The sequence below is a fragment of the Anabrus simplex genome, chromosome 4 (genome assembly GCF_040414725.1).
Source record: "Anabrus simplex isolate iqAnaSimp1 chromosome 4, ASM4041472v1, whole genome shotgun sequence".
NCBI classification, from domain to species: Eukaryota; Metazoa; Arthropoda; class Insecta; order Orthoptera; family Tettigoniidae; genus Anabrus; species Anabrus simplex.
In genome coordinates, this window is record NC_090268.1 from 67322309 (window position 1) to 67334932 (window position 12624).

At 41.5% G+C, this 12624-nt stretch overlaps 1 protein-coding gene across 1 annotated transcript; it reads left to right on the plus strand.

Moving 5' to 3' along the window:
- The first annotated feature begins 1154 nt into the window (after positions 1-1154).
- LOC136872399 (peroxisomal N(1)-acetyl-spermine/spermidine oxidase) lies at positions 1155-12190 on the plus strand. The gene is made up of 2 exons (XM_067146213.2): positions 1155-1282; positions 10860-12190. Exons 1-2 carry the CDS (start codon positions 1155-1157, stop codon positions 12181-12183), a joined length of 1452 nt encoding a protein of 483 aa, XP_067002314.1. The 3' UTR covers positions 12184-12190.
- Positions 12191-12624: the final 434 nt, after the last annotated feature.

Sequence of the window (12624 nt, forward strand, 5' to 3'; positions counted from 1 at the left end):
CAGCTGTGGTTTGATGGTCCTTTTTCCGGTCTTCGTGGAGGGAAGACATAATTTCATGCCGTTTGAGATCTACGCACACCTACTTCCGAAGGGAGAAGGCCCAGTGTGCTTTTGAGGAGCCGATTTCACCGTGATAAACCTCCTCACTTAATGCAGGGATCTCTCAGATCATGGATGAAGGCTGAACCTGGTGGATAAATTCAAACTCATACAGTTCTAGCTGAAGACGAGAATACGGCGTATCTTATCATTCAATTTATAGGTAACAGTGGCCTCTGTCAAGCGTCCTAAATTTCAAGTGTGTAGTTGCTCAGGGAAAATATGTTCCATGTTGATGTGCTAGTTATACTTCCATAGACATTTCAATTTTTTGTTTATATATTTAGTTTCTATTTACTTTGTTAACAGGGGCTAATAATCACTCCGATTTCCCCCTTAAGAAAGTTCTCTTTGTGTTACTCATATGTTCTAGACTAAATTTAGTAATTTTTCTGCACAACAGGAAGATCGTCCAATTGTCCAAAATGATACATTACACTCTCGCATGTCAAGAATGTGAATTTTTTTATAGTTACGAACTTGATTGTATGACAGTCTTACACGGTGAAACACCTTCCCCTATGGCTTCAACAGATTAGAGGTAAATATCTCTTGACATTTAACCCAAAGCCACGAATTATTTAACCGACCATCCCTCGCTTTACGTCACACACCTTCCGCAGTCCGATAAATTCCGGATTCACTTTGATGATGTAGCAATGAGAGCACAGTGTTAACCATTTCATCAGTACTGCACAATGACATCAGGAGCATTGTTATGGATCAGTTATCACAATATCGTATTCTCGTCTTAATGAACAACAATGCTTTTAATCAACATTAATGAGAATAAATATTCGCATATTCAAAAAGAAATTTATCTAAGATAGTAACCATGAAGTAGGCTACAATATATTTTACGCAGTGTTATCGATTTGTTCCCATTTCTTGATATAATATTACAGTTTCTGAGTATTTGATGTAGAATTATTTACCATTTCAACATTACCTTATTTATTTGAAGGTCTCTCCACACCACGCGTACATCGTTTGAAACGCACGTTATATCATGTGCCAAAAAGCCGCCAGACACATTGTGCCAGATAGACACGTGCATGATTCCACCATGCACACCGGAACCTCAAGTGGTCATCGTCGGAGCTGGCATTGCTGGGCTGTCAGCTGCCCAGCGATTGACACAGTGTGGAATTACAAACTTCACTGTACTCGAAGCTACAGAAAGGTACGACCATGTTATTAATCGTAAGTACCGGCATTTAATTTTATGGAATCCACTGATATGTGAATTATCACATGTATCGATGCATACTTGTCGCAATGTAATACGCATAAAATCCACAATTTGATGATCATCTTTTATCTTTATAATTGTACGTTGAGTCCACAGCCCAAAAGTTGGTTGGAACTTCAACAGATCCACCATCTACTGTCATAAGTAGCCTAGATGTCACTGAAGAGGCGTACGAAGGACATGATGAGTGATGTAATTTCCCGCTGCTTTCATCACCGATCCAGAAGATGCTCGTACGTATCAGTCTGACAAGCCCACCTACCAACCCTACGAGCAAAACACTTTCACACCATTTCACACCATTGATAACAGGGTTGCATAAGGAATAGTGAATCTAACATTGTTCATACCTCAGTCACTTTCATATTGTAAGAAACAAGGATGAGACTGACAGAAAGATGAAAGTATCAAGCTTGATCTAGCGCATACCGGGAGACACAGAATAGTCTGCACACTGTATCTCACCAGACATGGATCTAGGCGATAGGCTGCTTGTAATTACATTTTCTTGTGCACGACATTAGTCGTTTATCCTCCAGAAGTGAACACGTAAAGATTCCGTTTTGATGTAACACGCGAAAGTGACGCGTAAAGCTGTCCATTAGGAAAATATACTCCACTGAGATTAAACCCAGCCACGCTAAGTGTCTGAATCTGTTCTTTGCTTATTGTCATACCAAAGGCAAATCAGAAGGAATCATAGGGATTCTCGGTATCAAGAAAGTTTCTCCCGTGCCACAGCTAGTTAAAATACCAGCTTCAATCAAACAATTTTCCAAAGTTTTCGCTACCAGTCGTGTCCCATTTAATGACTTTGATGGGTGTAGATTACGTAACAATTTAATAAACACCCCCACTTTCAAAATCAGCTTATGTGGTGGCAAGCCGAAAGGGTGTAAAGAATGTAGACATACTGAACAGTAATGAACAGCTTCTTCACTATGGACTACTGTGTCTATTGAGTAATATACTTGGAAAGTGAATTTGGAAGAGTATTATTTACTTTGTCCATGTGAAGTCATTCTTTCTCTGCCCTGTGGCAATCGAGAATATCTTTGTTGGTCAGTTTCATTGTTACTTCATAAACGCACTTTTTTCGAATGCAATATACTACGATCTATACTCGCTCTCCATCTCGGCATGACGGCTTATCATAGATTTTATAAAGATAACGAAAAATTGCTGAAAAACGATTAATAGTGTCTCGTAGCATGTGCAACGAAATGTTCACAGACGGATTTTTTAAAAAAATCCGAGGTGCATGAAATTTGCAGCAAAACTACAAACGCATGCCCCCTGCTGTGTCTACTGAGTAATATACTTAACTTGGGAAGTGGATTTGGAGAAATATTACTTCCTTTGTCTATGTGAAGTCATTCTTTCTCCACTCGACTGTGTAGTCTGTGCGAGAAAATGTTCACAGATGGAATTAAAAGAAGTCCAGGTGCATCAAATTACCCCAGGGAATCTCCAAAAGCACTCCCCTCTCCCAGTCTCAACTCGACTGTGTAGCGATGATGATGATGCTTGTAGTTTAAAGGGACCTAACATCGAGGTCATCGGCCCCTAATGGTACAAAATGAAATAGCAACAAAAATTCAAAATCATCCACTGATCGAAATAAGAAAATGACATGAAGAATGAATGGATGGACATGAACTAAAAAAACACAAACAAAAAAGAACAATAAACAAACAAAAAAGAACAATAAACAAACAAAATAACACTGAATCCGACGCAAAAAAATCATAAATAATATTATTACTGACCAAGGGACCACTTATAAAGCATAATCCTGAATCGAGGATGCTTGATGTCTAAAGGGGTGCAAAATCCATGTCTGAGGCCCCACAGAATGGTACATGTCGCGAGTAAAGTAGAACCATGATATTTGTCATGTTGGGGTACTAATCAAAAGTAGCGAAGACTCACGGTGTTCTACACAAGATGGTACTACTCACAAGTATTGCACTTCGTACAGGGAACGCAGACCTATGGTGTTTCTCACACAATGGCGCCACTCACAGTCAACGCAAACCGATGAGGCTCCTCACCTAGGTGTACTAATCACGGACACCGGTATTCTCGTGTGTTCCTCACATAGTGGGCACCAATCACAGGCAACGCACACCGACGGTGTCGCTCATATAGCGGTACAACTCACAGGCTACGCCCAGACCCGCGGTGTTGCTCACATGGGTACGACGTACGGGTAATGGAAACCCACAGGCCAGCCTCTTTACTGCTACCAATTTAGTGGTACTACTCGCAAGTACAGGCAACCCATGGTGTTCCCCGCGTGATGGTACGAATCAAGAGTAGTTTCATGGTTCTAATTCAATCATCCCTTGGTCGCCCCTTGTAGTCGCCTCTTACGACAGGCAGGGGATACCGCGGGTGTATTCAGCATGTGCGTCCCCCACCCGCAGGGGGTAGTGTGTTTGGTCCGCGAGAGGTATTTTATTTCCCTCAAGTCCGCCGGCTAGCCGGTTAGGACCCCCCTATCCGCCACCTGGGACGCGCCACGTGGGAGTATCACCTCTCCCCCTGCTACGCTAGCGTAGTAGGTTCGTGGTATTACCGGGGAAACTTCAAACACATCGCCCCTCCCCCAATACCAACTGGACTATGTAGTCTGCGGAACGAAATGTTCACGGACTTGAATGAAGAAAGTCCGAGATGCAACAAATTACCACGGCAACTCCAAACAGGCAAGATGAATCGAATTAATAGCGAAAACTCGCAAGACATCCGCTCTTCTCTGAAGTCCTAACTCGATCGTTAGTATCTGGCCGAAGCCTCGGATAGCTTGGGTGAGAAGCCCGCGCGCTGGCTCGCAATCTACTCACTCGATCTGAAGCTAGTCATTTACATTTCCATATTTCAAGGTGGAGATCGCGCGAAAAAATCAAATCGATGATATCTCCTAAAGTACAAATGAAAATTACGTACTTACTGTAGTTGACAATTTAATCTACATTACTTATTTGAGCTAATGAAATGAAATGGCGTATGGGTATGGCTTTTAGTGCCGGGAGTATCCGAGGATTCCGAGGATATGTTCGGCTCGCCAGATGCAGGTCTTTTGATTTGGCTCCCGTAGGCGACCTGCGCGTCGTGATGAGGATGAAATGATGATGAAGACGACACATACACCCAGCCCCCGTGCCAGCGAAATTAACCAATGATGGTTATAATTCCCGACCCTGCCGGGAATCGAACCCGGGATACCCCTGTGGGTGGGAGCTGTAGAATAACACCCACGGTATCCCCTGCCTGTCGTAAGAGGCGACTAAAAGGGGCCTCAGGGGCTCTGAACTTTGGAGCGTGGGTTAGCGACCACGGGGCCCTCAACTGAGTCCTGGCATTGCTTCCACTAACTTGTGCCAGGCTCCTCACTTTCATCTATCCTATCCGACCTCACTTGGTCAACTCTTGTTCTTTTCCGACCCCGACGCTATTAGGTTTGCGAGGGCTAGGGAGTCTTTCATTTTCACGCCCTTCGTGGCCCTTGTCTTTCTTTGTCCGATATCATCATTTTTCGAAGTGTCGGTTCCCTTCCATTTTTCCCTCTGATTAGAGTTATATAGAGGATGGTTGCCTAGTTGTACTTCCACTTAAAACAATAATCACCACCACCACCACCGAACCCGGGACCCTGTGACCAAGGGCCAGCACGCTAACCGTTTAGCCATGGAGCCGGGCGAGTTATTTGAGGCTTAACCTCCTATAGTCGGCTATGTGTTAAACATAGATATGTGCTCTTCCGGACTTTTTTGTAGAATATTTTATACCGAAAAATTCTTACCCGCGCCGTATATATATATATATATATATATATTTATTGGTTTAGTCAGCGTAAGATAAAAAGGCGCACGGACAGTCGTGTTTCCCCTTCAATTTGCTTTGGTCATAGATAAATATTTCTGTAAACATACCTTTCTCGAGAAATGCTTTATAGAATGGTAAAACCGCCCCAAAATCCAGCCAGTGTTTCTAGAGATTACCCGTAATAGACAGACAGACAGACAGACAGACAGACAGACAGACAGACAGACAGACATGCAACCTGTGCTCTTACCTGAGTTCATATTTATTTTTATCAAATACAATGTTCACAGAAAGTATAAATAAACTGAGCATGAATAGAACTCTCTAGAAGTGTATCATTAGCTGATGAAATCTAGACTGTAGGCTAAGCTGTATACATGCGGACCCATTTAAAAAATGCAGGGTAAAACAAATCACTTCGTACATACTTAATTTTCACTTCAGTACATGATTTTTATCTTTAAAAGTAAACAATGTACATACCTCATGTGCACATACACATACCTCTTTCGTCTTCAGGAATTATATTTACAAGCTCCTCATGTTATATAAAACTAGGAAACATTCTACACGTAGTATTTCGATGACCTTGAAGACCCGCTGGTTGACTGGTTAAAAGTGCCGCTGAAAAATGTCCTCAACCCTGTATTCATACGGGCGATCCACTGCAACCTATTCTTGTACTTCTTGTACTTCTGCAACTCTTATGTTATGTAAATGAAAATACTCTGTAATCTATTCTTATACCTTTGCAACTTTCATGTTATGTAAATGTAAATACAGCCAGAAATAATTCTCTGTAATCCTCATATTGATGATGTACATATTTTATATATTGTATGTGTTTATATGCTCAACCATTTAATAATAATCTCATATACACAAACTATATTTTGATGTGTAAGTGCCCGCCAGTATGTAATGTCCTGTACAATTCCTATGTATGAACCTGCAGGCTCGTTGGAATTAATTGAAATGAATGAATAAATAAAACCTTCAATGACACGCAACTTTCTTTACAATCCAGACGACATCAGAAAATAATCATATTCCTCTCTCATTGATCTCACAGGAACTCAATTCCTTTTAAATATATTCCTCAACTATTACAAGTTCTGCTTGAATTCCTCGTCACGTAAAAACTGCGAATGTACTTTCACTTACGACAACGTTCTTCCAGACAAGTTGCACTCTCCAGTTGACACTTCTTATAATCACTGTACTATTATCTCCTATTCGTCCGATTCGTATCCTATGCCACGCATTAAAGATTTTTGAAAGAGTTGTCGATGCCCGGCTTAACAACATTGCTTCTATCATGCCAAACCAATATAGGTTTGTTAAAGCATCGCTGTCTAGTACTGTATACCCGTACAAATAGTAATGCAACAATTATCCGCTAAACCGTTTTTGTGACAGCTGTCAGATGATGCACACTTCAGTAACGATGATTCGGACAAAATAGGAAGAACAATTTCAGCCAACGTTTCACACACACTACTGAACACAAACACCTCGGCCTCGCACACAAACTGAAAAATTGTGGTCATTCGGTGGGGTAATACAGCTTGTCAAATGTATCCCTCTTGTAAATAAGATATGTTAGTGGGGAACTTTTCCCCCTGTGGGTGGGGGTGGTTGAATAACACCCACGGTATCCCCTGCTTGTCGTGAGAGGCGACTAAAGGGGTTCCAGAGTTCTCAACTTGGGAGAGTGGGTTGGCGACCACGGGGCCCTTAGCTGAGTCCTGGCAATGCTTCCACTTACTTGTGCCAGGCTCCTCACTTTCATATATCCTATTCGACCTTCCTTGGTCAACTCTTGTTTTTTCCGACCCCGGCGCTATTAGTTTTCCGAGGGCTGGGAAGTCTTTCATTTTCAGCCCTTCGTGGCCCTTGTCTTTCTTTGGCCGGTACCTTCATTCTCCGAAGTTTCCGATCCCTTCCATTTTTTCTCTCTGATTAGTGTTAAATAGAGAATGGTTGCCAAGTTGTACTTCCTCTTAAAACAATAACCACCACCACCTCACTTTCACCTATCCTATCCGACCTTCTTTTATCAACTCTTGTTCTTTTCCGACCCCGACGCTATTAGTTTTCCGAGGGCTGGGGAGTCTTTCATTTTCAGCCCTTCCTGGCCCTTGTCTTTCTTTGGCCGATACCTTCATTTTTCGAAGTGTCGTATGCCTTCCATTTTTTATCTCTGATTAGTGTTAGCCTCGCCTGTTGCCATTTCTTGATGGATGCAGTATTTTTGTATCCGTCTCTTGGCACAGGCTAGAGCAAAGTGTAGCTTCCCCCGAAGTCCCAGACTCGTCCATGGCTGCGACAATATGGAACCTGCTGGGGTATGGGTGGTGCTGAGTAATGGCATTTGGAGCACGACTAGTGTCGAGTGTTATGAAAGTTGTTGCTCAAAGGATCAGTCGTGCTGCAGTAGCACCTTCTGGTCCAGTGAGGAAAGCAATGGCAAACTACCTCACTTCTCATCTTGCCTAGTATGCCTCATTTGGGCTCTGCCATTGGTTTTTGCGGTTTCCTTATAACTGCATAGCCTTTGGTGGTGCTGTTTGAGGATCCAACCAGCCTTTGGGCTGATGACCTAACAGATAGACAGACAGTGTTAGCCTATATAGAGGATGGTTGCCTAGTTGTACTTCCTCTTAAAACAATAATCACCACCACTACCGCCACTGGGGAACTTATTTTACTTCTACCTACCAGACAACATAATTCACACATAATCTTCTTCTATACATGCTGAACTATAGGACCTCCTATAAATGTCATTTTTACTTGCTCCATTGTAACGAATCCAAGACCTACACATTTACCCAAGCGTTATTGCATGGAAATTATACTTAGCATAAGAAAATTCACTCAGGACGCAAAATAATCAAGTGGTTATTTGAACTTACTTGGGGGTTCTTTAAGGTTATTTAAAATATTCTCCCCTGAATCCGAAACTGTAGTCTGCTTCAACTCCTGTCCCAGTTGATCCTGCCGGGATATGGCCTTATCTGTATGTCTGTCCTTCCTTCTTTGTGAGCCGGGCTGAGTGGCTCAGACGGTTGAGGCGCTGGACTTCTGACCCCAACTTGGCAGGTTCGATCCTGGCTCAGTCCGGTGGTATTTGAAGGTGCTCAAATACGTCAGCTTCGTGTCGGTAGATTTAATGGCACTTAAAAGAACTCCTGCGGGACATAATTCCGGCACCTCGGCGTCTCCGAAAACCGTAAAAAGAGTAGTTAGTGGTACGTAAAACAAATAACATTATTACCTTCTTTGTGAATGGGTTGCATTGTAAATAAACCTCTTTTCATGCTGAATACAACTGCTCTACAATCCAACATTAATTGCTTCCGAAATGTGCTGCAATTTGCTGAAACATTTTTCAATCGACTTAAATGCCATTGCAAGGATAAAATGAAGCCCAGAAGACAGCAGATACATAATGCACTGAACTTTTGAAGTATTAGTCAGTAGAATGGCTTCGTAAGTGTCTACTCAAAACATCCATTTCCAGCTTATCGCAGTATTGTTTGATCAGAGCTAAGCACGCCGAAAACTATTTTCCCAATCATGATAGCCTCTCGTCGCGTCGTCCATGTTGAAGAAGTGCATTTTTTTCTTGATTTTGATGGAAATTATAACTACTCACATCATAAATATCAAAGCACGTTTTCGTTACCTTCAGGAAAGTTATAGTCGCATTACAATTATTATGGAAGGTTTGCACTTTAAAATGCTTAGAATTGTCCTTCAAACACTCCAAATCAGTTTTGATCTTAGTAGAAAATAACTCTTTCAACCTTTTCACATTAATTTTTTCGAAGATGGATGGCGCGACATGTTTCCGAGTTAAAAACGGAATAGGCTTAACAATTTCCTTTGACTGCATTTCATAAAAAAAATTGACAAATTATCCACTTATTTGTTCACATCCATCTGTCATTTTATTTTCTAACAGTGTGTATTATTTCTTCTTCTTCTTCTTCTTCTTCTTCTTCTTGCGTTCCGGCCTTCTAAGGACCACGTTACAATTTCAATTGTTCCTCCTTAGTTGTCATTATTATTATTATTATTATTATTATTATTATTATTATTATTATTATTATTATTATTATTATCGTTGCGTCGTTGTTCATCGTAATAATACGTATACAACCCTGTTCTACGAAATTAACTTGTAACTTTCCTTATCAGGAAACAAGGGGCCCATTTTCAATTATTGTGAGGTGGGGGGGGGGGCGAGCTTCTTAGCGCCGCTATTGTATGTACGGAAATTCCTGAGAAGAATAATAGGGCCAAGGATCCTACCAGATGGAAGGCGATGGTACAAACCCAACAATGAGCTCTACCAGCATCAAGAAAACCTCATAGATGCCATCAGGAGAAAACGGCTGACTTTCTATGGACACCTATACAGAATGGATCCTAATAAATTATCCCATAAGATCTTCAAGGTTGCTAACAAAGGCAAAGCTACTGGATTCCCCTGGACCAAACAAGTGGACAAAGATCTTGCAGAGCTTAATATTAATCAAGCCGCCATTACTGACAGAAATGCATACCGTTTAATGGTCAAAACTAAACCTTTCCTAACATCCCTTACATCAGATAGCCACAAAGGAGCCGGGAATTGGTCAGAAGAGCGCAGGAAAGAATTCAGCTTTAAAATGAAGGAATACTGGGCCAACAGGAAGGCTCAAGAGGCCACTAAGAACACAATCCAGTATGCTAAAAGGGGCAGACGACGACAAAAACACAGCTAGAACACAAGCAGCGTGGTCCACAGATGGCCTAAACGCAAAGAAAGAATAATAATAATAATAATAATAATAATAATAATAATAATAATAATAATAATAATAATAATAATAATAATATATAATAATATTGGAGCCTCCGTGGCTCAGGCAGCAGCGCACCGGCCTCTCACCGCTGGATATCGTGGTTCAAATCCCGGTTACTCGATGTGAGGTTTGTGCTGAACAAAGCGGAGGCGGAACAGGTTTTTCTCTGGGCACTCCGGTTTTCCCTGTCATCTTTCATTCCAGCAACACTCTCCACTATCATTTCATTTCATCTGTCAGTCATCAATCATTGCCCCAGGGGAGTGCGACAGGCTTCGGCAGCTGGCACAATTCCTATCCTCGTCGCAAGTTGGGGGCTTCATTAATCCCATCCCTGACCCGGCCATTGACTGGAAAACAGGTTGTAGGTTATTATTATTATTATTATTATTATTATTATTATTATTATTATTATTATTATTATTGTTATTATTATTATTATTATCGTTGCGTCGTTGTTGTTCATTGTAATAATACGTATACAACCCTGTACTACGAAATAAACTTGCAACTTGTAACTTTCCTTATCTGAAACAAGGGGCCCATTTTCAATTATTGTGGGGGGGGGGAGCTTCTTAGCGCCGCTATTGTATGTACGTTCTAATATTTTACACAATTACTAAGAAAGAAATATGAAAATAACATTTTTCAATACATTATAGGTCTATGCTTATAATAAGCAATGCATTAAGAATATTAGCTCATGTTTTTTAACATTTTGTAATCCTTGACTCAAATAATTTTCCTTGTGCATACATTATTTCTGTGCAGATAATTTGCCTGACTGATTTAACTTCAGTGACAGTTGTGCTCTGTTTCAGACCAGGTGGAAGAATCCACTCATGTTGGCTGGGGAACGTAGTGGCAGAGATGGGTTGTCAGTGGATCAAAGGCGCTTGTATAGCTAATCCTGTCTATACTTTGGCAGCTCAGGAAGGCCTGCTGAAACCTCCACTATGCCGCACTGACATGGGAGGAGGTTTGTTCTTCAGCAGCGATGGTCATGCTATCGATACACCGATTAGCTTCCTGGCAGCCAATAGATTCCGGCAGATTGAGCAGCAGTCAATGGCACTCTTTAATCTAGGCTGTGGAACTGCCCATGACTCTCTTCTCTCATTCTTTAACAATAGAATCGAGCAAGAAGTGTTGACCTTTCCTCTCGAACACCGCTACGATGCATCTCGTGTAATGCATGGCATGGTGAATACGATTCGCGTTAATTGTGGTGACGACTTGTCGATGGTCAGCGCAGAACAATTTGGCAGTCAAATTCAAATTCCAGGTGGTTTAGTGACTATACCACTAGGTTTCATCGGGGTAATTGCGCCTATGCTACGAGAAATTCCAGAGCGCAGTATACGTTACTGCAAACCAGTAAAACAAATCAGATGGGGATCAGCCACCGTGACAGGACCTCGTGCTACTGTGAAATGTATCGATGGTGAAGAGTTTCATGCAGATTATGTACTCGTCACGGTGTCTCTAGGAGTGCTGAAGACTCAGTCGGACACGCTATTCTGCCCGGAACTACCTCCTGAGAAATTAGAGGCTATTACCAAGTTGGGATATGGCGATATTAATAAAATTTTCTTAGAATATAAGCGACCCTTCTGGGTATGGTGTGAAGGTGCCATCAAACTAGCATGGTCAAACGATGAATTAATAGATAGAACTGATTGGGTTAAGGGTCTTTGTACATTTCACGAAGTTGCGGGAAGTCATAATGTTATCTATGCAATGGTAGGTGGTCAAGAAGCATCTTATACAGAAAAAATCTCAGAAGAAAAAATAGCGGAGGGATGTACAAATGTGCTACGCCGTTTCACTGGTGATCCCGCTCTACCATATCCCACGAATGTACTGCGCTCAAAATGGTGTTCTGACCCTTATTTCTGTGGAGCTCAGAGTTACATGGGACTGGGTTCAAATGTCGGTCATCAGTGTGATCTAGGACAGCCACTACCCGGAATGACTGGTGGTGATGCACCAACTTTGTTATTTGCGGGAGAAGCCACTACATCCGGGCATTATGCTACGGTACATGGAGCTCGACTATCCGGTATTCGAGAGGCGGAACGCATAGCTCAGTTGACCCTACGATATGGGGGACCACCGAGACCACCAGAGGAAGTGCCATGCTGAGAAAATCACCTGAAACACAGAGGCTTTTATACGAATTATGAGGCAGAAGTGTTTAAAGGTTGATTGGCTGATTTAGATATGCTTTATGTTCTTTATGCAGGTTGCTTTTACCGTTTACAAGGAAGCTTTTGCTGCACAGGAAATGGTTTAATTTGTATGTGTTAGTTTACAGCATGTTCAGTTATGTGTCCAAAGTTGAGTGGAAAAATACATTTTAAAAACTAAAACTGGTTTAAATTTATTTCTATGCTCCTACAAACAGGAGCAAAATCATAACCATGTTTTAGTGTAGGCCGTCAGTGATCGTGAATTAATTCGTTATGAAATAATTCATACTGTTATCAGTCACAATGTTCATTAATCTGTATTCCACTACGCGTTTTATAGTTTAAATATACTCCTATCATCAGGTGGTGAAATGGTGACATTTATTGTTGCTCT

Coding starts and splice junctions, on each gene's coding strand:
- LOC136872399 (XM_067146213.2), top strand. CDS start 1,155: ATGATTCCACCATGCACACCGGAACCTCAAGTGGTCATCGTCGGAGCT. Junction 1,283..10,859: donor GTACTCGAAGCTACAGAAAG/GTACGACCATGT, acceptor GCTCTGTTTCAG/ACCAGGTGGAAGAATCCACT.